Source organism: Aplidium turbinatum, chromosome 17 (assembly GCF_918807975.1).
Source record: "Aplidium turbinatum chromosome 17, kaAplTurb1.1, whole genome shotgun sequence".
In the NCBI taxonomy this organism is placed as follows: Eukaryota; Metazoa; Chordata; class Ascidiacea; order Aplousobranchia; family Polyclinidae; genus Aplidium; species Aplidium turbinatum.
Window position 1 is genome coordinate 1,310,763 of NC_137488.1, and position 27,019 is coordinate 1,337,781.

The 27,019-nt window shown below is 38.7% G+C and overlaps 1 protein-coding gene across 1 annotated transcript in view; it reads right to left on the bottom strand.

Annotated features, from left to right (window-relative positions):
- Positions 1 to 5,517: 5,517 nt before the first annotated feature.
- The window catches only part of LOC145786831 (transport and Golgi organization protein 6 homolog), a 67,278-nt gene continuing 45,776 nt past the window's right edge, over positions 5,518 to 27,019 (bottom strand). The window contains exon 20 of the mRNA XM_082598572.1: positions 5,518 to 5,566. Coding sequence (XP_082454698.1) covers positions 5,561 to 5,566 — 6 coding nt within the window. The 3' untranslated portion in view covers positions 5,518 to 5,560. The remainder of the gene's footprint in view (positions 5,567 to 27,019) is intronic.

Consider the following 27,019-nt stretch of genomic DNA (forward strand, 5'->3'; position numbering starts at 1 on the left):
CTTTGTTTGTAACGGTACCAGCAACTTACCAAATCTAGTCAAATATTTAGAAAAAGGATTCTGGTTTCACTTAAAAATGACAAATCTTTGTTTGTAACGGTACTAGCAACTTACCAAATCTAGTCAAATATTTAGAAAAAGGATTCTGGTTTCACTTAAAAATGACAAATCTTGGTTGGTTGATTGAATCTTTATCCTTGGACTGGGAAAGCTTCTTGCAGAGTTTAATCCTGGCAGTTTCGCATACTTGTAGAGGCTTTGTTGTAGAGGTCACCGAGATTGACAGAGTGAAGTTTCCGATTATTGTTGGCTTGTTGCAAGTGAATTATTATTTCATTGGATGCCGCTGAATGGAGAGCAGTCCTTAACGTGCGTTGCTCAAGCGCACACCCCGAGAGTCGAACCAGCGCCGCTTGATCTTGAAGCTTCTTCTTTCCAGAAGTTTCTTTGTAACGGTACCAGCGTAGTCAAACGCTTTTCCGATTTTCAGCACAACTTAGCCTACCAAATCTAGTCAAATATTTAGAACGAAGATTGAGCTAAAGATAGTCTACACCAGTGTTTCTCAAACTTTTTCCAATCGCGTACCGCTCATTTGTTTTTTAATACACCGCGTACCACCTGCCGGATATTCATTAGTTACCGTATTATTATACCATAACACCAATGAATAGCAAGAAAATACAATTTAATGCGATGGATGCAACTGTTTCCTCTGCACAAGCATGTCTCTCCAGGGTACAACCTTACTCACAGCACATCGAAAATCATGTCCAGGCGCAGTTAGACGATTTCGGCTTTAGGACTTAATAGCCATTAAGGCCGAGAACCCTTGCTCACACTCCCATGTAGTCTGTAGAAGGGAAAACAAGTAACTGAAAAACAGCATTTCAGGCCAACGTTGGGTAAGTGGAACCCATGATTAGCCAGAAATCTATAGGAGAGCATTTCTTCTGCTTTGCTTTTGCTGTCTCGTCAACTTGAATATCAATATTATCTCTTCTTGTTCACCCGTTCCTACGGGTAGAAGAGCTGGATCGATGCAGAATGGATTGACACCGTAGGTGCAACTTACTAAATCTAGGAAATAATGCATTAATTCCGTTCTGAGCAGCTTAAGGTGATCACCAATTTCGTGAGATAATTTATGACTGGGGTTCACTGAAAGAGTGTTAAGGAGTTTGAACATTCCGTACTGTTTGCTCTCCACGTTTTAGTCCAGATATCTAGTTTGCGAATGAATGCTTCCAGCTTTGTAATAAAAACAGTGATATTGTTGTTCGATCCTTGGAACGAAAGATTCACAAAGTTAAGAGCCTGGAAAATATTCGACAAGTAGGCCAGCCGTGAGATAAACTCAACGTTCTCCAAATCATCTTTAAAGTCGTGGTTTTTCTCTTTGAAAAATGCAAAAATGTCAGTAATTCATGCTTAAGTTCAAAGACCCTCGTCCCTCATTGTCACATTTCCACGGGAAAGCCAGCGGACCTCTGTGTGGAAAAGGAGACACTTGATCAGAACTGAGATCTTCACAGAGCCTTGCAAAAAGCCGAGTATTCAGAGCTGATGTTTTTATGATTGATTGATTGATTTATTTCGTTGTAGGTAAATATATTAAATAGGCTACAGCAATAAAAAAGGAATTTCCAGCAACGGGAATCTGCGAAGAGACCATGGGTCTTCGAGTCAAGCAGATACCCCAGATTCTAATAGAAGATCTAGAATTGCGATAACAGTTAGTTACGTAATCTAAAAGATCACTACGAATAAGCGACATAGTATAGAGAACACAATGAATAACTCAATAACGAAAATTGAGACAAGGTGTTATATGATGGTCTTGCACAGAGAAATATGTTTAGTAGCCAAAGTAGCCAATCGATAACATGAAGGTAGTACAAAATTAGTCTTGCTAATATTTGGCGATGAGTGAATATTTGTGTTGCTTTTTAAAAGAAATTCACAATTTTAATGATTTCGCATGACATTAAATCAGAAGGGAGCACTTTGGCGCAAAGTGCATGAAAACCCTTTGCATGAAAACCCTTTCTAACGTTGAAGTAATTGTGACATCATGTATTTGCAGTGGTTTTGGCTACTGCAAAGTGCGGTAAATTGTATTGAGTAGACTAAATACAACAAAAATCCGCCGAACTCTTTGCGTACGGTACCACTTAAAAAACTCTCGCGTAAGCCTACCACTAGTGGTACGCGTACCACAGTTTCAGCAGCACTGGTCTACACAATAGTAGCCTATTTTAAATATTTACGATTAGGCTACTCAGCCTAGCAAATTATACAAGCGAGTATAACTGGGATGGCGCAACGGATGAGGCGTTGGCTTTCCAATGATTGATTGAACCCGGTTCGACTCGCGGCTAAGCTGGTTGTTAAAAACACCGCTCACCTCTATACAAGGTGTAATAAATTGGGTGGGCATAATTAATGAGAGAGAGGAACTGGCCATCTTACTCTTCTCAGTGCCAATAGCTTAGTACAATGAGAGCCTTATCTTTCATACCCTAAGCTCAGCAGATTGGCCTTCAGTGAAATTTGAAGCTTGCACATTGGCATATAGTCAGTGGCAGCTCGTGTAGCCTAATGGTGCTGTGCAGGGCCGGATTTAGACCATGAGAGGCCCTAGGCTAATCTATTTGTGAGGCCTTTCCAATTTTTGAACTCAGAATTTCTCTCTAAACAACATCACATGTCATTGCTTAATGTTAAACATATGAGTGCATTAAAGTCTTCGTTCTTTTCACTTTCCACATTCATGGGTGCAAATTTTTAATTAAAAGAATAAAAATTTAGTTAAGGCAGTTTTGCTTTTAATTTCTTTGGTCAAACAACCGTTACAATAATTGTAAAGTTAATTTACGAGGACATAAGAAATAGTTACAGCCATTAAATAAAGTAAGACTAGGTTACCAAATTTTTTTTCTAGTATTTGTCAAAGCGAAATCATGCAAAGGTTCATCAAAATTTATCTGTTTAAGTTTGTCACTCTCAATGCACAGAATGCTCAGTGCGGACAACCTTTCTTGAGACATTGTCAATCTCAGTTTATTTTTGGTGCTTTTGAGCCTTGAGAAAGATCTTTCTCCTGAGCAGTTAGTGACCATTAAGTTTAGAAACAGTCTTAATATTGCTTCCACACTAGGAAAGGCAGTGTTAATTTTTTCCTTGCACATAATTTCATAAAGGTCTCGATGAAACAAGAAAATAGATTGCTTTTCTGTAGCCTACCGGTAAGCCCTTGGTTTTGTGTTTGTCTCACGTACAAATGAAAATGCAGAAGTTCATCAGTTAGTTTCGGGTTTCGGGTCAACATCTTCTGGATACGCTTCCTTTAAAAGTTCTACGCGTCGTAGCCTACAATCTACCTTAGTTGCTTTCAGATTAGCAAGAAAGAGGAACATTTCTGCAATGTCACTGTACACATTAGCTCGTCTTCTTAAATTGGCTTCAAGTGCGTCGAGCATAAGGATAAAGATATTTATTTTAAACCTTTCCTTTGAAGAGAGTTCACTTAAAGGTGCATTTCTTTGTCTCTTAGTGACAGCTCGCAGTTAATATTCGGCAAGGTTGCTTTTGCTTGCTGATCAAACTCGTCAAACTCATCTCTAATTTTGCTTGAAAGTCTACAAGTGAACTTGTACAATTCGGCACAAGTTCTTTACATCGAGTGTGCAGGGAGCTTTGTATCAAGCGTGCAATGCTCTCTATTCTTCTTGCAAATCATCTAAATCTTCTTCGTTAACAACAGAAGGAAAGTTGATGCCACCACTCTCAAAATTAAAAAAATAAACACTAGATTTTCCAAGAAAACCACTAGACTACTAGATTATTTCAAAAACCACTAGATCTAGTGGAAAACCACTAGGAGCAGTGGCGTAGCCAAAGGGGGAGTTTCAACCCCCCCACTTTAGCACGCGTGTGACGTCACGATATTGAGAATGATGCTTTCAGTCTCTTTATATCTCTAAAACAAAGGTTGCCTAAATTCAAACAAAACTGCATTAAAAGAGCGACTTTTGCCAATACCTAATATTCAAATATCGCAGCCAGGAATTAGCAACAAGAAAACATAGAGACTTAGCTTTATTTCCGAAAAATGAAGAAGAAAACATAATCTTATCCTTTTGCTGGGCGACCGGATAGCACCATTTTACAGGAATATTCATACCCACATTTTTATTGAAAATGCTTTCAGAATGCACCAAATTCAAACTAATTTTCAAAAATTTCTGGGGGAGGCCCCCCAGACTCCCCGCCGCTGGGTGTCGTCTTCGGCGAAATCGCCGTCGGGCTTCGCCCGCCAGCCGTCAAACCCCCCCCTTTCAAAATTCCTGGCTAGTCCACTGACTAGGAGTGGCAGCCCTGATGTCAACTACCGATAGACTACTGTTTTTTTGCAGAGAAGACTACGGTACTTTAACATAGAAGCTTCCAGCAGAATGCGCGTAATAATTGCCTTTATTATGATCGATGCAAACGACGTAATAATAACTGTTTACTACGTGGTTGCAACCAGTTGTGTATAGTATTTTCTACTCTGAAAAGCTTGATATATATACTTCAGGTAGGGTTTAAACTTGTCAAATTTTTAAAAGAATTACAAACTTCGAAACCGAATTTCGAGGCCCTTGGCTTCAGCCTGCCTAGCCTATTGGTAAATCCGGCCCTGGTGCTGTGGCGCTGCAGCACCAGGAAATTTTTCCCTCGTTCTTCTCGTTATAGGAAATGTAGCAAACGTTGTGATTTTTCATTATCCAATGTGGAGTTAGTTGTCTGCTTATTTAGCCTTCAGTTGCGCCTAATATATTCTGTTGAGAATGTGAATGTTTTTTTGTTGAGTTACTTTTTTTTGGTTGATGTACCGGTAGCCTTATTTTGAATACAAAATGCAAGAAAAAATGGTTAATTTCGTCAAACTTTCGTCCGTCAATTTTTAGGTCAATAAAAACTTGCTCTATAGTCATCAATGTGGCCAATCTTTTGAAACAAGTTTATCACCATTCTTTCATCTTCAGGTGTAGTTTCCACCTTTTACAGGTCAGTCAGTTAGCGCGTGACTTCGTAAACGAAGAAGCTTCAAGATCAAGCGGCGCTGGTTCGAGTCTCGGGGTGTGCGCTTGACCGCTTGTGCAACGCATTCTAAAGACTGCTCTCCATTCAGCGGCACCTAGTGAATAGAATAATTCCCCGGCAACAATACTTCAACAATCGAAAAACTTCACTCTGACAATCTCGATAACCGGCCTACGTCAAAGGCCTCTACAAGTATGCGAAACTAGCAGGATAAACCTATCAAAGCTTTGCGAGTCCGAGGATAAAGATTCACAACCAACCAACTAACTACGCTTCCTTCACAATGTAGATATTAATGACCTGTTTTACTGATGCTGCGAGTTCGCTGTGGAAATAGCGAATTGCACTAGATTTCGGAACACAGTTCCTAGTCATGTGCTACGACAAATGGTGTTGAAGTCAATGAGTCATTGTTTTATGCGGTTCTTTTCTTTGGCTTGAGGCTGCTGAGTTCATGTGTAGTCAGGCGTTATTGCTGTAAAATTTTGTTGAATCAATTATTATTGATTAATAGATTAGGTGACGTAATTCTTCCACTTCCATCATAACTACGCTTCAATCATATGCAAATGATTTGTCTCTTATTAAATTTATTCTTCTTTGTCGGAATACAACAATAAATGAAGTTAAAAAATAGAATACGGGAACAAAAGAAAAAGGGGCAAAAGTATAAATGGAACAGCAAGGTGTCTCATGTACTTATTGCAGTGGCGTAGCTAGGGAGAAGCGGACCGCCCCGGGCGGCACTTTCAGACTACGATTTTTGATTTTGATTATAATCTGATAAAAAACGCATTTCATTTTCACATGCTTTTTCTTGAAGGGGTGGCAAAATCTTAATCCGCCCCGGGTGGCACATTCCCTAGCTATGCCACTGACTTATTGGCATGAGCGAAGGACATTACATAACTGCACACAGAGCACTATGTAAATTGTGCATAAAACGTGCATACGATGTAAATTTAGAGGTTACATAGAAACTCAGTTGCTACATCATTCTTGAAAGGTTTCAAAAAAATATTAAACGAGACATTCACTTGCACAAATGAAGCAGTTGATGCTTTAAGTCTCCATCTGAACCAGATCTGAATGCATAGCCGCAGAAGACGGGGGTCGCTCTCTTGTTATTTGCTACAAAACACGTCGCGAATTCACACAAAAATATCCAGCAGTCTGGGCAAATCAATCTTGCCATGATGTATCGAGACTTACGAGTTTAGGAATTTTACATATTTGTTATGCAGTAATTTATGGGACACATTAACATTTTGCCATGAACATAAAATTTAGTATCATTGGTTTCGGAAACTATTGTGGGATAAAGTGGGGTACAATGTTACATGGGGTAAAAACTCACAGCGGCTTTGTGACGTAACGATACATCGTATCACATGAGCAACGCGTCCACAGTCGTGCACGCCAGGGGGAAGCTCCTCGTCAAAAAGCATCGCAGATCCGTGCAAAATTGTTAGAGAAACTATACTAAATGAAAAGCCGTAAACTGCCTCAATTAGAAAAATCTAAACTGGCTAAACGTGTGTAGCTTATGGTGAAATTTTTATTTGCACACTGATGTTGATTGGATATAGACAAACCAAGGACAAAAAAATATCAGACTAGAGTACTAGATCTATTGAGAAATTTCAAAAGATGTATATAAGTTTCCGGAAATAAGTAAACTGCTTTTTCACCACTAGTGGAAGTAAGTTCTGCCCTTTAATTCCCACCACACTTCCCGAAATCATGCTAAACGTCCAAAAATTAATTTTGCACCGGTAAGCTAATTACCCAAATATCAGAAGAGCATTTGATGAAGGTGTTTTCTGTTGAAATATAGAGTTCCACCGCCAGGATCGTGGCTTGACAGGTCAAAGTTGGCGATTTTGAGAAGAAAAAAATAGGCAAAAAACGTTAAGCGCTTTTGAGGCAAGATATCTCATCATCTGAGAGTAAAATGATTGCCATTTTCAGATTTCTCATAGTCAAAACCATGCAAGAGGCTAAAAAAATAAAAGTATTTAGTTTTGAACAGATCTAACATGTGGTATAGAAGTGTGCTACTGGTCCTCAAAAGGGTTAACATGTTATGGCTGCAATAAAACAAAAACAGATTTGATACGGAAAAACGGACTACATTTTCGAATCCCCATAATCAATAACCCTCTTATCTTTGTTGGATCAAAAATTATTTAGCAGAGTAGAAGGGAAAATAAACGGAAAAAAGAGACTAAAAATGATTTGGACATCACACATTACAAAGTAGACAAAATTAAATTACAAAAAATGCTGTACGAAGAGTTCATAGTCGTGAACAATCGCGCATTGTCTCCAACCTCCATCACAAGAAAGTTAGTTAGTGGACGGTTAAAGGGCGGGGAAACCCAAATTAACTTTGCGAGTTTTTTGTTTCAGCGTGATGTCATTGTGTACAACATGCGTTTTAACAATAAAAAAATCCAAATTTTGTTGCCCTCGTCTCGCTAAGGCCGCTTTTGTTTGGTACCCGTTTGCGAGGTCTCGTTTCGCAACAAGCTGTGATTCTGTTCGCTGTGACGTCACAAGGTACATATAGTTGTGGCCAAAAGTTTAAGACCAGACTTGATTTATGACGATTTTTGCATTACGTCAAAATACTGCATCAGATATAAGATGATGCATAAAGATGATGCAACTGAAGCAATATATTATGATGCAGTATTTTGAAGTAATGCAAAAATCGTCATAAATCAAGTCTGGTCTTAAACTTTTGGCCACAACTATATGTACCTTGTGACGTCACAGCGAACAGAATCACAGCTTGATGTGCGCGAGACCTCGCAAACGGGTATGAAACAAAAGCGGCCTTAGCGAGACGAGGGCAACAAAATTTGGATTTTTTTTTTGCTAAAACGCATGTTGTACACAATGACATCACGCTGAAACAAAAAACTCGCAAAAAGTTAATTTGGGTTTCCCCGCCCTTTAACATAATAATGCTGTACTGATGTGCATTTATATGTGAATGTAAAAATAATGCTCTGTGTGCAGTTATGTAATGTCCTTCGCTCATGCCAGTGAGTACTTGAGACACCTTACTGTTCCATTGCGCACTGCTCTTGCAGGTGACAGCCAAACAGGTATCAAATATGGTCATTAGGCTACGTACCATAAACGGATAATTACCCAGCGAAATTAATTACTTTGTATGCTGAAAGCGTTTTATCCAGACTACGTTCGTTTACTTAATAGTCAAAGGCCTCGTTTGCAGTTATAGATGTATTTTCTCGAGCTCAATGCAGTTAGCTGCATCGATACGTATATTTGGGTAATTTCAATAAAATCATGCAGATTTGACAATAATTTGGTTCTGGTTGGAAAAAATAAGCGAAAAAAGAAAAGCAAGTCAAGAACAGTTCAACGCTGCAGCAAAAGCAACGGAGGAAAACAAATGCTCAGTTCAAACGGCAGCTAAACAGTAGCCGATGGTCTACGTCACATGACGTTAAAGTACTTTCATCATGTAAAGCAGGGGTCACCAAACTACGGCCCGCGGGCCGGAACCGACCCGCAAACTGATTTCATTACAGCTGCACTACAGCTGTTAAGGAAAAAAGTTACCAAACTTATTGTAAAGGACTGACGTGTTCTGTTTTCATCATTAGGCCACCACAAATGGGGACAGCCAAGGCCAAATTTGAAAAGATGTAATGTTTTTTCAAGAGCACGATGCCTTGTGGTGTATCACAGCAGGGGATAACTTTTCCAGCAACCTTTCGATTTTCATCACAACTTTGCTATTCCACCGCTAACTTTGTTATTTATTGTGCTCAATTCAAGTCAATGGAGATTCTAAACAGTTGTATATCTTTTCCCAATTTGCATCCGGCCCGCAGCTGTTAATCTCGCAGCAATCGGGCCCTCAGAGAAAAAAGTTTGGTGACACCTGATGTAAAGCAAAGTGTTTTTACTACCCCTAGGTGCAGTAGTCATCGACAGATAGTTTCAAAAGAACAAAAAATTGTACGTTTTGCTTACACTCAAGGAAGTAGGCTTACTTCCACAAGTTTTGGACTTTCTTGTCTAAAAGTGAGAAAATTGGCCCAGCAATGTGCAATCAAATACAGTATAACATTAGTCATCCTTCTTCATAGCATGCAAACAATGTGTCAGGAGTTGACTGGTGCCGGGGTTTTAAGACAAGAAAGAAAGTAGGGTATCATTGTGGAGAACAACAGCTTAGGCAGAGCTAGGTTTTAACAAAACACACGCAGAAAAGTTTATTGATAATTAATTTGCCGGAAGGATTAACAATTTATTGAAGGATTTAATAATTACAAGTTTGGTTCTGAATCTGTGTACCATGCAAACAAAGGTGTTCCAACCAGGGCTGTGGAGTCGGAGGGATTTTAGCATGTCTGGAGTCAAAGTCGTAAAAAAGGCCGACTCCGGCTTGCACGTTTTCTACTTAAAGTCACAAAAGATTCGTCCTTTGAAGGGTATCATTATGGTATCAGGCACACCATACAAAGTTTGTCTGTCACTCGTGTTTGTGTCCTGGATAAAGTGTCAAATCTTATTGAAGCAACAAATTTTTTAAACAACATCACCACAAGCAACAAGCAAGAGATTTTACTGCAGCAAATGTCCAGCATGTCTTGCGCTTCCATTGTGGAAAAAAATCTACACCTGAAATGATAGCAAGAGCTTTTGAATATTTCTCAATGTCTCGTTCACTCTATAGTCGTCTTCGAGGAAATTTCCAACTCCCATGTATTTCATTGCTTACAAGATTGTCTAGCAGAGTAAATCAATTAGAGGACTGTGACTTTTCAAAGCGGTATTTTGACAACTGCACAGATGTTCGTCACGGGAATGTGGTTTTATTGATTGATGAAGTTTATGTGAAGCCTGCCTTGACATATCAAGGTGGCAGTGTTTTTGGAAAAGCTGTTAATTACCCAGAACATTGTGCGACTACAGCTTTAGGTTTCATGTTATGTAGCCTGTTTGGCGGAAAAAACTTTCTTTTTAAAATATTGCCTGTTTATTGCTTAGATGCGGATTATCAATTCCGGGAAGCTTGTGCAATTTTGGGAAATATTCGATGTTCTGGTGGCTTCCCTCTTGTAGTAATCTGTGATAATAATCGAGCCAATCAAAGTGTTTTCAAAAAATTTGACCTTATCTCAGGAAAGCCTTGGTGTACTACAGACAATATGCACTTACTTTTTGATTATGTGCATTTGATGAAACCTATACGAAATAAGTGGTTCACAGAAGCATCACAAGAACTAAGATTTACATGCAATGACAAGGAAATGATTGCCAAATGGAGTGACTTGAAAAAGTTACATGAACAGGAAAAGGAAAATCTTGTAAAGGTTTCAAAACGTAATGATGTTGCTGTCAGTCCACAACCTGTTGAGCGACAAAATGTGAGTCTTTGTTTGAGAGTATTTTGTCATGAAGCACATATTGCTTTAAAATCTCATTCGCATGTTGGTTTTGCAGAAGGAACATTGTTTTTTTTTTTTTTTTTTATTAAATTCACTAAGTTTTTTAGTATAGTCAATGTTAAAAGGTTGAATCAAGATACAATTTCAAGATACCCGACAAGATCTATCATAAAAACAGCAGATGATGAAAGTTTGCATGTTTTGCTGGATTTAATTGGATGCCTTGCTGCTGTCATATACTAAACATTGTATTATATCATGCATTCAAACTAAAACCGGATGATTATGACTAATTGTTGGACTTGGATGACGTCACCTTTGCCAAAGATGATGAAGTATATGATGTTGAATGCGTGGTTAAGTTACTTAATGCTGTGAATGATCTTGTCACATACTTGAAAAGAAGCGGTCTGGCTTCAAAGTTATCTACAACTGTGGTCCAGGAATGTGTGACAAGGTTGGTTTACTCAAATTCAAAAATTCATTGGATAAAAAGTCTATCCAATTCGAAGAGAGTATTTTCTGAAAGTTATGAAGCTGATTTAGCAAATCACGTGAAAGATCTTGCTGACCAGTTTTATGGTTTATCCAAAATAAACCTGTGTGAATTGGCTTATACATTTGCTGTGAAAAATGAGTTGGCTATACCTCAAAGTTGGTGCAGAAATAAATTAGCAGGTAAGTAATGGGCCTACATGTTTTTGAGTTTTGGTCATCCATTCAATGGATGAGGTGCTCTTTTTCTAATCATACTTTAACTCTTACACTGTTGCAAAACAAAATTGCTCACTTCGACCCTAGCTCGAGTGGGTGTAGTTGCTGAAGGTAAGGCAGAGAATAAAAAATAACTGCCCCCCACTCTTGTTAGTGTAAAGGTGTGGTGTAACAAGCACCTTTTTTTCTCATCCCCAATGCTTGGTAGGCTATAAGACTACATTTTTTAATCTCTAGGGCAGAGCAGGAGGAAGACCCTCTCCTAGCAGTCTATTTTCTATTCATGTTTTTTTTATCATATTTATATACATGTCACGGAAGATCTGTAGTATCTGTGGAGCTACAATGCACTTGGTACATGTATATTGGTTACAAAAACAAGAGTCCTAACTCCATTGTTGTTATGCTTGGAGAATGTGATTCTTATTGTTATTTGAAAGCATCATCATAAGTCTTCTGTTTAAAAGGCGGCATATTTACCCAAGATGACTGTTAAACATACGGGATATTATGTTCTGTTAAGTCATTAGTTCTAAAAGGAGCTATTTAACTCACCTGCATCTGATATTTTATTTTTATTGCATTTAATAGGATATGATTGGCTGCTTAAGTTTCAAAAACGACATAACTTGTCAGTAAGGAAACCAGAAGCAACATCTTAAGCGCGGGCTACAGCGCTTAACAGGCACACAGTCTCAAAAATTTTCAACAACTTGGGATCTGTTTTGGAAAGGTACTTTTGTTGGTAGAATGTCTTGTTTTCCACTTATGTATACTGGTATATATATTATTCATTCTAGATCTACTTTTTAATTTTTAAAGTTTTAAATAGGTTGTCATAGGCTGTTCTTCCGGCATTTCATTTAAGTCTGTCTTCATTCTTAGGATGATTTATGATTATGAAAAGGTGTAAAATTGTTAAAGGTTTATTTGATGCAAGCTCTATATCAATTGGGTACGACTCATGGCGATCTATAGCCATCTACATATCGCCATGGTACGACTGCTTGTTTGGATTAGATCACATGAACAACACAGTCAATTTTATCTGCGGTTTTAATTGTGCTAAGGTTTTAATCAAAATTTTGATTTTGTTGTAGCAGCTATTTTGGTATGGAACCAGTTGTAAACTAAAATTTCTATTCTGTTGCAGGTTTCAATTCCAATCTAGGCAAATTCATAACATAGATAAAACCGGAATAACAACAGTTCGAATCCACGAAATGTTGTCAGTGAAAAGGGAAAGAAACAAATCGGAGCAGTAACATCTGCTAAACGAGGTGAAACAGTTACTATGGCCTGCACTATTAATGCAGAAGGAAACACCATACCACCTTTTTATCTTCCCTCGTACAAGTTATCAAGACTTTTTTTGTTAGTGCTGGACCCACGGGGTTTGTAGGAAAATCTGCTAAGGCTGGGTGGATGAATGAAGATCTATTTTTGTTGTATTTGGCACATTTTGTCAAACACAAACACTCTACTCCAGAAAATAGAGTGCTACTTATTTTGGATAATTACGCATCACATATATCACTGCAAGCTGTGGAATTCTGTAGAACTAATGGTGTGGTTCTCCTAACGACCCCTCCCCACACTTCACATCGTCTGCAGCCATTAGACAAAACTGTTTATGGGCAGTTCAAGGCTTATTATAGCAGAGCCATGGACAACTGGATCCGAAGTAATCCTAGAAAAACTGTTCGGATCCACGACATACCACAATAGCTATGGAAGCATAGGTTTGCTTGGACGCAATTGACGGGCAATGGAAAAAAATCATGGAAAGGAAAAGAAAGCAGGAAAAAGAAGTCGACTTAATGGAACAAAAAGAAATTGAAAGACTGCATCTCCAACTCGAATCTGCTACTGATGTAGAGCTATCTAATGAAACATTTTCAAAAGAAGAGGATGTCTGTTTTGACCCTACCACAAGTGAACTGTCAAGGGGAAAGAAAATACCATTTGGGGAAATGATTGAAGATGCTAATGATGAACTTCCACCTCAATTTCAACATCTTAGAACCAGCTCTCGCAACATCAAACCTGAATTTTATCAAACAGTAGATGTACTAATAACTAAGTAAAGGTCCCATAACCAGATACTGAGCTTTGGGGAATGAGAAGATAAGGTTCTCATTGTACTAAGCCTTCGGCACTAAGGAGAGTAGGGTGGCCAGTTCCTTTCTCTCGGCCGCCTTTACTTCAGCAACTACGCCAACCCAATTTATTACACCCTGGGTAGAGGTGAGCGGTGTTTTTCAACAACCAGCTAAAGCCGGGAGTCGAACCAGGTTTGCGTAATTGGAAAGCCAACGTCTTATCTGTTGCGCCATCCCATCGCATAGAATAAGTAAGTAATATTGTATAGTATGAGTAAGAAAGTATCATTGCTCAAAGTCACAAGCTGTTGCAGCTGCCATTGAAACTGGGCGACATATGTTTGGACGCAAAATTGGAAGTATCATAATCAAAATCCTGATCTAATTGACTTGGATACTGCCCCAGACAAAAAAAAGTATTACACGAGCCAAAGGAGCTATCCACGCCTTGTCATTGCAATTCCTTGTGGAAGAAATCATGAAAAGCAGTGATTCTGTAATCACATACCACACAGATGGATCTAAAGTTCAGGGTACTAGTGCTTACTGCGTACAGGGTATCACTATTGATGGCAAATATAGAAGACTTCCGGTTTGCCTATCAGTAATGAGTGCAAGGAAAGTCTTTCTCTCTTGAAGCAAACCATTCTGAGCATCTTGTCAGTCATCAGTGGTGTCCCTGCCAGTGACATATATCGAAAAATTACATACCAAATGACAGACGCAACTTCTCATAATATGCAAGTTGATGAAATGGTAGCAATGGATTTGGGAGTTGATTACACCCCACAGCATCTGCTGTGTCACACTCAACCCTGCTTAATGTTCAACCGGAAGATTGTTGAAGTTGTTCGAAAGGTGGAAAATGAGTTAGGTTCAGAAAAAAATTGATTTAAGCTTTTTAGTCAATGCAACCACGCAGCATGATATAGTTTTTGAATAGTATCTTAAATGGGTGACTTTGCTTTTGAGAAAGTTTGGTGGTTCGTTTGCCAAGGAAGAAGATGTAGATAGTTTTCTCACAAATGAACTTTCAGCAGAAACAAAAGCAACTGTCATGTACCGTCTAGTGCTTCTCAACGTCTCTCAACCTGGGGGTCGTGACCCCTTGGGGGTCGCGAAGGTCATTTCAAAGGGGTCGCAAAGATATTCATATAAAATTTTCAAAATCGCAAAAATTTCCGAAAAAATAAAAAATCTTTGCAGCAATGATTTTAGTATACAGTAATGTCATAGCAGTTACTAATTGGTTGCACTGTTACGAAAGAAAACGGGTAACTCGGTTGTAGGCCAATTTATCATCGTTTGTTCAAGTAGAATGATACTTCTCTGAGTTCAAAGAAAGAGATACCGCATTTTTACAAAATCCGTTCTCTACTGCTTTGGATGTTGCTGATATTCCAGATGAATTACAAGACCAATTTTATGATCTTGAAAATGATTCTTCCGCACGTGATATTTTTCATGAAATGCCACTCTCAGTTCTGGTGTACTATGCGTAAATCATACCCACAACTGTTTTTAACTAACTTTTCGAATATTATTTCCATTTGCCACAATATGCCTCTGCGAAAGTGGTTTTTCAGCTCTTGTCCACATCAAAACGAAGGCAAGAAATCGAAGGAAAGTTGAAGATGATATGAGATTGGCGATACAAGCACTCAACCACTAATTTTGAAGTTGACCAAGCAGTTGCAGAGTCAATCATCGCATTAAAAGTTGTGACATTCACCAGTTCTTTGAAATTAAATGTTATTGAAATGTATTTTTGTGCTAATTTATATGTCTATAGAAAACATAGCAGGCTGTAGCCTATTAAACCCCTAAAAGGGGTCATGAACCACAAAAGGTTGAGAAACACTGGTCTAGTGCGATATGCTCGTGATACTTCACTGTCCTTGTTTTCCAAGATCTAGTGAAATTTTTCAGCTTGTGAAAAATCGTCAACGTTTATCCGTTGATGTGTACAGTTCGCACATGAAAACATATCTCAACAAAGTGCAGAACTGTGCAGTGTGCAATGGCAACTTGGAATGACTTCGACACTGCAGTTAAACCTTTGACATCATGATTAAACATTTGCATACAATGATCAGTACTGAATCGAAAGTCCAGCATGTTATTGTTATGAGTGCGTATTTATTCTTATTGTCAATTTGTTATTATTTATTATACTTTCTTATACTGTAAGTGTCTCAACTGTTTAGATTTTGGCCTTTTAAAAAGTGTTTTTCTAATTCGGAATCACTGTTGAAGTCCTAAGCTTTCATAAATAGGTAAATCTGGTTGTACTATATTGTTAGAGTGCATATCAAGCATAATGCAGAGAAAATTAAAAAAAAAATGTAAACTTAAAGCTAAAAATATCAATTTTTTTTATTAAAACTGCATATTTTTCAATTTGCATTTGGGAGGGGTGGGGGATAATTTTAACAGATTCGATTAAAACTTTTTTTGTGTTTTATGTTATAACATGTAGCATAAGTTTCATATGTACTTGATGTCAAACAACAAAATTTTGAATTTTAAGCACACCTCCTACTTTAAGTGTCCTGTTAAAGACACAGCCGCATGTTCTTGAGCGATGTCAAACCGGCGCCTATTCGAGTGTCATTCCAGGGCTTTCACCACTTGGCGATGTAGCCGATGGTGCGATAACGTACGAAGCGTCCTAACAAGGGGGAACCTCGTGATGGTCAATGTTCCAAATGGTAGCCACTTTAACATGAAATAATTCAGTCATTGCCACTAAAACCTCGAAGCTACGTTGTCTGTAACGAAAAAGACGGATATAAAAAACACGCAAAAACCCAAATTGTCGGCATTTACATTCGCTTCATAGCTTGTGTGGTTCAGAAAAACGCACGAAAACCATTAGCTGCAACCAAAATTGACTGCATTTGCATTAGCTTGCGTGCTGTAAGTAGCCTACATCATGAATGAAACTCAGGTAAGGTTTGTTGCAGTTTAGTCAAATAGATCAAGAGTATATCAAATATAGTTATCACTCTCTAAAACCTCTACAGCCTGTTTCACCCCAACAAGAGGGATCATCAAAAGGTCCTGATGCAAATAGAATAATTTGAATAAGAATAATAATATTCTATTTGAATAAGAACCTTCTGACTGATTCATACTGAATTGTAGGATATATGCAAAAAATGGGGTAGGCAATTTAACGTATTAGAGAACAACTACACGCCCGTCGCCCAGTCAAGCTGGTGCAGGAGAGAAGCCCAATTACGGATCAAAAGATACATTGCCTAGAAATTAAATGTTCAAAATAAAAGTATGACAAAGTCCAATTTGAAATTCTTGTGTTGCAGATCCCGATTTTGGGTATATGAATTGTAGGAGTTTACCCTTTTTTTAAATATTATAGGGTCCATGCCATATACTAATTGTCTCAAACATGCGTTAGCCAGTGATGCTCAAAATGTCAAAAAAGAGGTTTATTGGAGCATCAAATTTCCTGATCGCCATGACCACAGCGGCCATGTTGTTGAAGAGGTTGGTTTACATAAATTCATGGGGTAATCGGCATTTCGGTTACAGTGATGTAACAGGTACTTTGTGCGTTAACCATCAAACTGTGATTGTTGTTATAGAATGCAAGGCCACTTCAAAGAATTGATGGAAAGTGGTCTGAAGTCATACGTCAAACATGTACTGCTTAAAGATCTTGAGATACCCTTTGAGACCAATCGGCGGTATTATCCCACCAAAAGACATCCAGAATCACTTCTTTGGTGCGTATACGAAGCAAAAGGTATCCAAAATGGATTAGGAAAATTTTCACGTTTTAGTGGAAGAAAACATGCAGCCTCATGACAATATATTGTTTCGATCCTACGTTGCAGGGGGTTCACAGTCGATTAGCACCAATTCTGATGGACTTCCTGAGATGCAATGCGCCCAGAGTTTGTTATTTGTTCACCAAATGGGTTGGCAAAGACGATTGTTGCATCGTTACGCCAAGGCATTTGCCTCTTGGATGCAACTAACACGACGTCCAAGGATTCCCCCCTTCCCCTATTTTTTCTTTGCGTCAAAACGAAGGTTTGTTACCAGGTTGTGGCTACGTTTATCACCCAAAATGAACAAGCTTCAGATATAGCACAAGCACTTTCTATTGTAAAAGGGTGGTCGGAAGACTGGAATCCTCTGTTTTTCATGACCGACAAATGTGAGGCGGAAATCAAGGCGATCGAAAGCGTTTTTTCAAGTTGAATTGCATTCACATTTTTATTACTTGTGTGCTGTCTTCATTGCTCATGCATTTGTATCGTCACTGCTAACTGCACTTTAACACTCAGTGCCCACAACTTCTTGTTTTGCAGATTGCTCCATGTTACTCTGTGCCTTTCATCGCGAACAAGCCTGGGAAAGGTTTGATGAGGAAAAGTGACAATGGCGTTCGTGCTGATAAAGCAATTGTGCTGACATACTTGCAAGCACTAGCTAGAGCCGAAAGCGAACAGTCTTTCGAAGAAACGTTAATCGAGTTGAAGGACAGCAATTGTTGGATCAGCAATTCGAAACTCCGGAATTATATTGAGTGTTGGGCTTACAGAAAAGAAGGTTTGTGTGTAATTGAAACCACCTTAAATGCAAATAAATAGTAAGCTAGTTCAATAAAATAATAAACTTATTGGTGGGTTTCAGCGTTGGGTGTGGTTTTACTGTCCTGACAAGGTCAGCATCACGTTTCACACCATCAATGGAGTAAAGTGACAGAACAGGACTCTGAAGGAATGCTACATCAACACCAGAAGAGATAAATCTTTATCTGCTCTTGTAACGCTTCTCCACAAGGAATTTCTCCCTGACAGCAAACGTCGGTTTGCGACTTTCTAGATTAGAACAACCATTGAATGTTGTCACTTTCTGCATGTTTATCTGCTATTAACAATTCTGTTATCTTTGCAATGTTTAGGTACGAACAAGAAAAATGTGCTCGTCGAAATTTATCGCTCTTATAACTCTTCGATTCCCGATTACTTGAAAAATTGGGCCAAACAATTTATTCACGAATGTTTGAATCAGATCATTTCATCCCAAGACGTCACTGCCAGCTCCATTGTTCAAGATGGAGATAAGTTTGTTGTGAAAAGCACTTCATCAGAAGTATGCTACAGTACAGAACATCCTTTGGCAGTTACAACTGTGCACCAAAATGCACATGCCAAGATTTTCAACTCAATTTTCTTCCTTGCAAACACATGTTTGCCATTATTCATAATATGGCAAATGTTTGTTGGGAATCCTTTCCAACGTGGTATACCAGATCTGTGTTCATTGTGCTCGATCCGGACGTGGTTGGATCAATCTCGACCTAAATCTGGGAATGCGAAGGAAAAGCGTGGAACAGATGGTAAGGTTGCTTGTGACCCACTGCCCCAAAAACGAACAAAACCGAACCCCCACGCACACCGTTATGGGGAGCATGCAGAATGCAGATGCAAACAGGGCTGCTTATAAAATATTGTTTCAATCCTACGTTGCAGGGGGTTCACAATCAATTAGCACCAATTCTGATGGACTTCCTGTGATGCAATGCGCCCAGAGTTTGTTATTTGTTCACCAAATGGGTTGGCAAAGACGATTGTTGCATCGTTACGCCAAGGCATTTGCCTCTTGGATGCAACTAACACAACGTCCAAGTATTCCCTTCCCCTATTTTTTCTTTGCGTCAAAACAAATGTTGGTTACCTGGTTGTTGCTACGTTTATCACCCAAAATGAACAAGCTTCGGATATAGCACAAGCACTTTCTATTGTAAAAGGGTGGTCGGAAGACTGGAATCCTCCGTTTTTCATGACCGATAAATGTGAGGCGGAAATCAAGGCGATGGAAAGCGTTTTTTCAAGTTTAATTGCATTCACATTTTCATTACTTGTGTGCTGTCTCCATTGCTCATGCATTTGTATTGTAACTGCTAACTGCACTTCAACACTCAGTGCCCACAACTTCTTGTTTCGCAGATTGCTCCATGTTACTCTGTGCCTTTCATCGCAAACAAGCCTGGGAAAGGTTCGATGAGGAAAAGTGACAATGGCGTTCGTGATAATAAAGCAATTGTGCTGACATATTTGCAAGCACTAGCTAGAGCCGAAAGCAAACAGTCTTTCAAAGAAACGTTAATCGAGTTGAAGGACAGCAATTGTTGGATCAGCAATTCGAAACTCCGGAATTATAGAGAATGTTTGGCTTACAGAATAGAAGGTTTCTGTGCAATTGAAACCATTCTAAATGCAAATAAATAGTAAGCTAGTTCAATAAGATAATAAGTTTGTTTATGGTGGGTTTCAGCATTGGGTGTGGTTTTACTGTCGGGACAAGGTCAGCATCACGTTTCACATCATCAATGGAGTAGAGCGACAGAACAGGACTCTGAAGGAATGCTACATTAGCACCAGAAGAGATAAATCCTTATCTGCTCTTGTAACACTTCTCCACAAGAAATGTCTCCCTGACAGCAAACGTCAGTTAGTGACTTTCTAGAATAATCGTTGAATGTTGTCACTTTCTGCAATCTGCATGTTTGTCTGCTAATAATAATGAAGCCTTGCGTTTGCGCCATCTGAACGAATGTGACGAGGACTTTCTATCTAGCCTTCAGCGTCTAAAAGATAGAGCACTCAGATCCGACTTCCCTGAAAACATGACATCCGATGTAATTGCACTTGCTTCGAACTGGAAAGCTAGATTTAACACCAAAAAATTGGAAAATAAAAAGAACCGCATTGCATCAGCTACAACATTCTCCAAATTATTGAAACTTACAGAAAAAGAAAAACAATTAAAACCGAATGCCATGGTTACGTATACCAGACCTAAAACCATCGGTAATCAGCTGACCAATTATAAAAAGTTGTCCAAGGATACAGTGCAGTCGGAACTATGCGGGTCTTCTAGACCTTGCCGACACTGCGCCTTTTGTGGGAATTTCGGCACACATAATATTTCTATGATTCAACACACTAATGTTTTGAACACCCTCATAAAGTTTTTAAACTCAAGCAACAATTAGATTGTAGTCACTATGGTATTTATGTAGCAACTTGTAACGTATGTAAAGAACAGCACGTCGGCCAAAGTGTAAATAAATTTTCTGTTTGTTGGACAGGCCATCGTAATATCTGGAATAAATTTGACCTCTCTAAAAGAATGACAGTGCAGCTTTACTGAAGCATCTTGCCAATTTCCATGATCTGAGCAATAAACCGCCTCTGTCCAACTGTTTCGGTGTTACTTTTCTTGAACAACCTAGTTTAGACCGCTTTGACGCTTGTGAGGACAAGTGGCTTCACAAGATCAAAGCCACCATCAATATTCAATCCATGATTTTACCTGCAGTGGAATAACTTGTCTATTTTCTACCAATTATTTATTTACTTTTGACCTAGTGTTGACTCCACTACTATTCATTCAAGTGGCATTCACGCCTTAGTTTTATTCTTATTACGTCATAGTGTGTATATTTCATTTTCTTCGCACGAACTGTAACTTGTTTCATACGAGACTGAAGATGTGAGGGCTACGGCCTCTCATGAAATCGATTTCAAATTAAATATTGAGACTGTTGACCGATCCTTTGGTACTTAGACAGTGTTTGTCTGCTATTAATAATTCTGTTATCTTTGCAATGTTTAGGTACGAACAAGAAAACATATTCTCGTCGGAATTTTATCGTTCTTATAACTCTTCGATTCTAGATTACTTGAAAAATCGGCCCAAACAATTTATAAAACAAATATATTGCAGCCGGTGCCCAGAACCTCACACGAATTCACAAATAACGTAATTGTTAGCGATGACATATTAAAGATTGAGGGTGTTAATGCACACAAAGTGGGGAAAGTATTGCTTGAAGAGTTGATTCCTGGGACAAAAACTGAACACTGTATGTTGAGCAGAAGATGGTTTAGTGCTTTAAAGTGGTCCAAAATGTAAGCATGAGTCTACTTACATCCAACAAATAATGCAACCCTAAATTTTTCAGTTTGGTCAGGAAACAACCGTGCTGCAAAAAGGGTTGCAGGGACAAATGCCAGGTCTCATCTAGGCAATGAGAGGAAGGACACATGGATGATGATCTGGCCTAACAATGGTGGAAGTACCACAGTGCATTGAATATTTACACGAAGTTCATATCGCACACAAAAACTGTACATATTTTGGCCACCGCACCGGCAGAAAAAGTTGAGAGAGGATTTAGACAAAGGCAGTTGGAGCTAATTGAGCTAAACTTTTAAATCTTGCAGACTTACACTTTTCAGCTAGAAATATGTTTGATTAAAGTTATTTCATAAAGTTATTGGTATTTATACAGTAGTACCGAACATGAATTCATGTTAACCAGAATTAGTGGGCTAGGAGTTTTCGAAACGTTTGTTTGCTGAACATGAGTTGAGTATGTACATTTTGGGCTCTTTATTTCTTGGTTAGATTACACTGGCCAACAGCAAATTTAAAAGGGAGGTACGATTAGGTTATTTCAGTGTTTTATTCTTGAAGGGTTCCTACCTGCAGAACATGTGGATCTCATATAGACCTTGATATGAAAACATTGCACTGGTTGCAACAGTTGGGAGATGTGGCATGAATTGCTCCAGGATGAGCAAGAAAAGGTTTTTGATGCTGATTCCGAAAAGTCCTTTTATCTTATTTTTTCTCTAGCCCATCATGTTTTTAAGATATTTGAACTTTCAGTGTTTAAATTTGACCTATAGCGATGCAAATGCAATGCAATTTGACATAATAGCGACGATTATGACCAAGCCTGCACAATGCGGATTTGACCATGCGTTGTGATTCCCAGTTACATTTTAGAAACGATTTTTTGGCGACTTGATACGTAAAAATACAAACCTGATGTGCTATAGAAAGCAGATTCGGAATCAGCCCAGAAAATTGATCTCAAAAAGTTTATTTGTAGCTTTGATTAAAAAAATTAGTTCAAATTTGTTAATCAGTGTTATTGGTACGATGTGTAGCAGTTTTGGAACAACCCTACTGCTGAAATTGTGTAATTCAACATTATTGTTGTTCAGCAATGGATCTGTGAATGATCAGCTGTGATTCAAGTACTAGGCTGTGGGCCGAGTCTGAAAATTCGTTAGTTGAGTTGCACCCCCCCCCCCCCCCCCCTGTAGACAATACTTTCTTGATATGGTTCAATAGAGTAATTTTTACTGAGTCCAAAACAAAAAAGTTCAAGCAAAAACCTGTGTTCACTAAAAACATATTAGGCTTGAAAGATATTAAAAAAAAACGCGGATGAACACACTTACAGGCACTACTTCTATGTGACGCTTCATTATTCGGCGCAAGCGATTGGCTGGCAACACCTTGATTACACCCACTTGTCGTGCATTTAACCCATCGGTGCGTACATAACCTAGCAATGATCAAAGTTAAGTCAGGACTACATGAAAGTTCGTTTGGTCTTGGTAGCAGTAGTTTCACATTGTTGTTAGCTGTTGCAATGTAAAATACGTAAACACAACATAAAAAAGAAGAAAATAAACCTATCTTTCTATCTGTCTTCTTCTCTAAACAGATGGATCATTTCTAATTAGCTGTGGCTCTTCGCAATATCAGTGCGAAAGTGAGACTGAAAGTGATTTTATTTCATTTTTGGTCTTGCTTTTATTCTCTTTCCCTGAACCAGTCCAGTAAGTAAAAAATAATATTTTTTTTTCTGCTGTTGTCAATGAGGAATATATCTTACTTAAATTATGCTATGTATGTTAACACAGCTTTGTGTGAGTTTGAACTAGAAATGAGTGCCAAAGATTGTATTGCAACGTCAAGTGTAGAGAGTTGTGTTTGTCATCTTACCATTTTCGATCTTTCTCAACCACTACTGAAATGTACTGATACAACCTGGAGTAAACTTGTTGAATGTGGAAATAAATGGAAGTGTTTTGATGGTGAGGAGCGAGAAGTTGCTTTGAAAATATGCGATATTACAACGCCATTTGAGACTGCCTGCTACCATAAAAAGTGCTATCAGAGATTTACTGCTTCAAACCGTATAGAGCAAGCTGAAAAGCGCACGCAAAATAGAAAACCTAAAATGGGGCAACACATTGAGCCTTTATTACCCGCAAGCCCATCAGCAGCGCTTCCACAGAAAAGACGTTTCCTGCGTTCCAAATCTCAAATAGCCAAAAAACGACGTAAAGAACAATCTAGCACACATATCCTACCATGAATTTGCTTACTTTGTAAACAAGAAAAACAGTTTTTAACAGGATAAACAAGACTCGTATCCGTGAAAAACTTACTTTTTTTTTTTTAATTTGTGCAAGAGCAGTTGGTGGAGGGCAAAGTAAATTTTTTTAACAGATTAAGTCTTCCAAAAAGTAATACATTCACTGATGCTGTCTACGTAAAGGAAACAAATTCACCGACGGTACACAACGAGACAAATATGTTTGGACGCATGCTGATTATTGCTCAGAATCGAAATTTGAACATGAAATCTGTTTTAACGTACTGCCTTACATCTGTGCCTGCCGCTCTTGCTAATTCTGATCAAAGCTTGGTAAAAACCAACAAGTCAGCAATCTTTTCTTATATGGAGGCAAAAGCTCCCGAGGCCGCAGAAACATTAATGCAGTTACAAGATAATTCTGTACTGATTGTGGAATGTACAGTAGATGCTATGGCTCTTGTTCAACAGACCAACCCAAAAGGTAGCACTTTCGGTGAATATGCTCACAGCATATTTTGCATTTTGGTGTCAATGGCAAGACAATGCAATGCATGGCGTGTTGATTTTGTGGTCGATCAATATTTTGAAACTTCCATCAAGGACTTAGAACGGCATTGCAGAGCACGTGCTGGTGCCTACGAGGTTCGCATTGTAAACAGTGCCCAGAGAACTCCTCTAGAGTTCAAAAAATTTCTGTCGATTGGCAAAAACAACAAAGATCTGCTAAATTTCTTTTTTAACAAATGGAAGCATGAAAATCAATTAAACTTGGTATTTTATCTTACTCATGAGGAAAGTTGCCACAAATTGTGGAGAATCGGTGACGCTGTGGAGATTGTAGAAGTCCTATAATTGAAATCAGATCATGAAGAAGCAGATACTAGAATCTTCCTTCACGCTCGGCATGCATGCCGTTATGAAGATGCTTGCATCGTAATACATAGTCCCGATTCAGACGTCTTTGCTTTGTCATTGCATTACTGTTCCATTTTAAAAGCATCCATTTTCTTGAAAGTACCTGGAACAAATTGCAGATTGTTGCATGTCCATAAAATTTGTGACAGACTTCCAGATAGTATTCTCCCAGTCATTCTAGGAGTGCATGTGTTTTCTAGATGTGACAGTATAAGCGCTTTTCGAGGAAAAGGAAAAAAGTCAATGTACGAGCTTGCGCAGAAAAAGCAAGAATACATCTCTGCATTTTCTACTTTGGGTGAGCAATGGACAGTGTCATCAAATGTGATAGCTGCTTTAGAGAAGTTTGTGTGTGAAATTTATCGTCAACAGCAATGCGTAGATATAAATGCTGCACGATATAATTGCTTTCGGCTTAAAGCATGCAGTGAAGGTGTACTTCCTCCAAACAAAGACAGTTTGGTATTGCACATCAAAAGGGCCATTTACCAAACCGCAATATACAGAAGATGCCTTGAAGCCGTTATTATTCCTCCTTGCATAGAGCAACACGGTTGGACACTGAGTGGGACACGTTGTTCATGTACAGTGGAGAACGTTACCTATTGCCTCTAAATCATTGACAAAATTGACTAACTGTAACTGCCAAAAAACAAAGTGCGTTTTATCTCGATGTTCATGCAAGAAACTTGGCCTTCCTTGTACTGAATTATGCGGTTGTCAACTCTGCGACAACAAAGATGTTGAAGATTAATATGACAGTTTTTAAAGATGTGTAGCCTACCCGAGTGTATTTCAACATTTTCTGCAATCAAGAGTTAAACACCGAAAAATGCTCTAGTTGCTAGTGTTCTATGTTGCACTATACTTTATGCAGTTTCTTTTCAAGACTTTGATAAGCGTTTTCAAAGAGGTAGGCTCGCTAAAATTTAGAACATCAATTCCAACGGAAACGATCGATTATTTTGGTATTTCGTTGCTTTTATAGGGTGTCGTCATTCGTTTTCTTCTTTTTTATGTTGTGTAGTTTTTTGTGTTTGTTTTTGATGTTCTACAAACGTAACCTAGCCTGCATGATGACACTTTGCAGCCTACCTTCCTTCAAAGTGCTGCGTTGTAACGATTCAGGTTTATTTTCTTCTTTTTTATGTTGTGTTTACGTATTTTACATTGCAATAGCTAACAACAATGTGAAACTACTGCTACCAAGACCAAACGAACTGTGTTTGTTGTTGTAAAATGCAGGGTCTCTTCAAAGAATTGATGGATGGCTATATGCAAAAATACAAGAAATGGTGGCAGACGTAATGTAGCATTCCAGAACTTCAAAGTGTTTAAAGATCTTGAAACGCCCTTTGAGACCAATCGGCGGTATTATCCCACCAAAAAAGACATCCAGAATCACTTCTTTGGTGCGTACACGAAGCAAAAGATATCCAAAATGGATCAGGAAAATTTGCACGTTTTAGTGGAAGAAAACATGCGGCCTCACGACAACATATTGTTTCGACTCTACATTGCAGGGGGTTCACAGTCGATTAGCTCCAATTCTGATGGACTTCCTGTGATGCAATGCGCCCAGAGTTTGTTATTTGTTCACCAAATGGGTTGGCAAAGACGATTGTTGCATCGTTACGCCAAGGCATTTGCCTCTTGGATGCAACCTACAAGACATCCAAGTATTCCCTTCCCCTATTTTTTCTTTGCGTCATAACAAATGTTGGTTACCTGGTTGTGGCTACGTTTATCACCCAAAATGAACAAGCTTCGGATATAGCACAATTACTTTCTGTTGTAAAAGGGTGGTCGGAAGACTGGAATCCTCTGTTTTTCATGACCGATAAATGTGAGGCGGAAATCAAGGCGATCGAAAGCATTTTTTCAAGTTGAATTGCATTCACATTTTCGTTACTTGTGTGCTGTCTCCATTGCTCATGCATTTGTATCGTCACTGCTAACTGCACTTTAACACTCAGTGCCCACAACTTCTTGCTTTGCAGATTGCTCCATGTTACTCTGTGCCTTTCATCGCGAACAAGCCTGGGAAAGGTTCGATGAGGAAAAGTGACAATGGCATTCGTGATGATAAAGCAATTGTGTTGACATACTTGCGAGCACTAGCAAGAGCCGAAAGCGAACAGTCTTTCGAAGAAACGTTAATCGAGTTGAAGGACAGCAATTGTTGGATCAACAATTCGAAACTCCGGAATTATATTGAGTGTTGGGCTTACAGAAAAGAAGTGTGTAATTGAAACCAACCTAAATGCAAATAAATAGTAAGCTAGTTCAATAAAATAATAAACTTGTTGGTGGGTTTCAGCATTGGGTGTGGTTTTACCGTTCTGACAAAGTCAGCATCACGTTTCACACCATCAATGGAGTGGAGCGACAGAACAGGACTCTGAAGGAATCCTACATCAACACCAGAAGAGATAAATCCTTATCTGCTCTTGTAACACTTCTCCACAAGGAATGTCTCCCTGACAGCAAACGTCAGTTAGTGACTTTCTAGAATAATCGTTGAATGTTGTCACTTT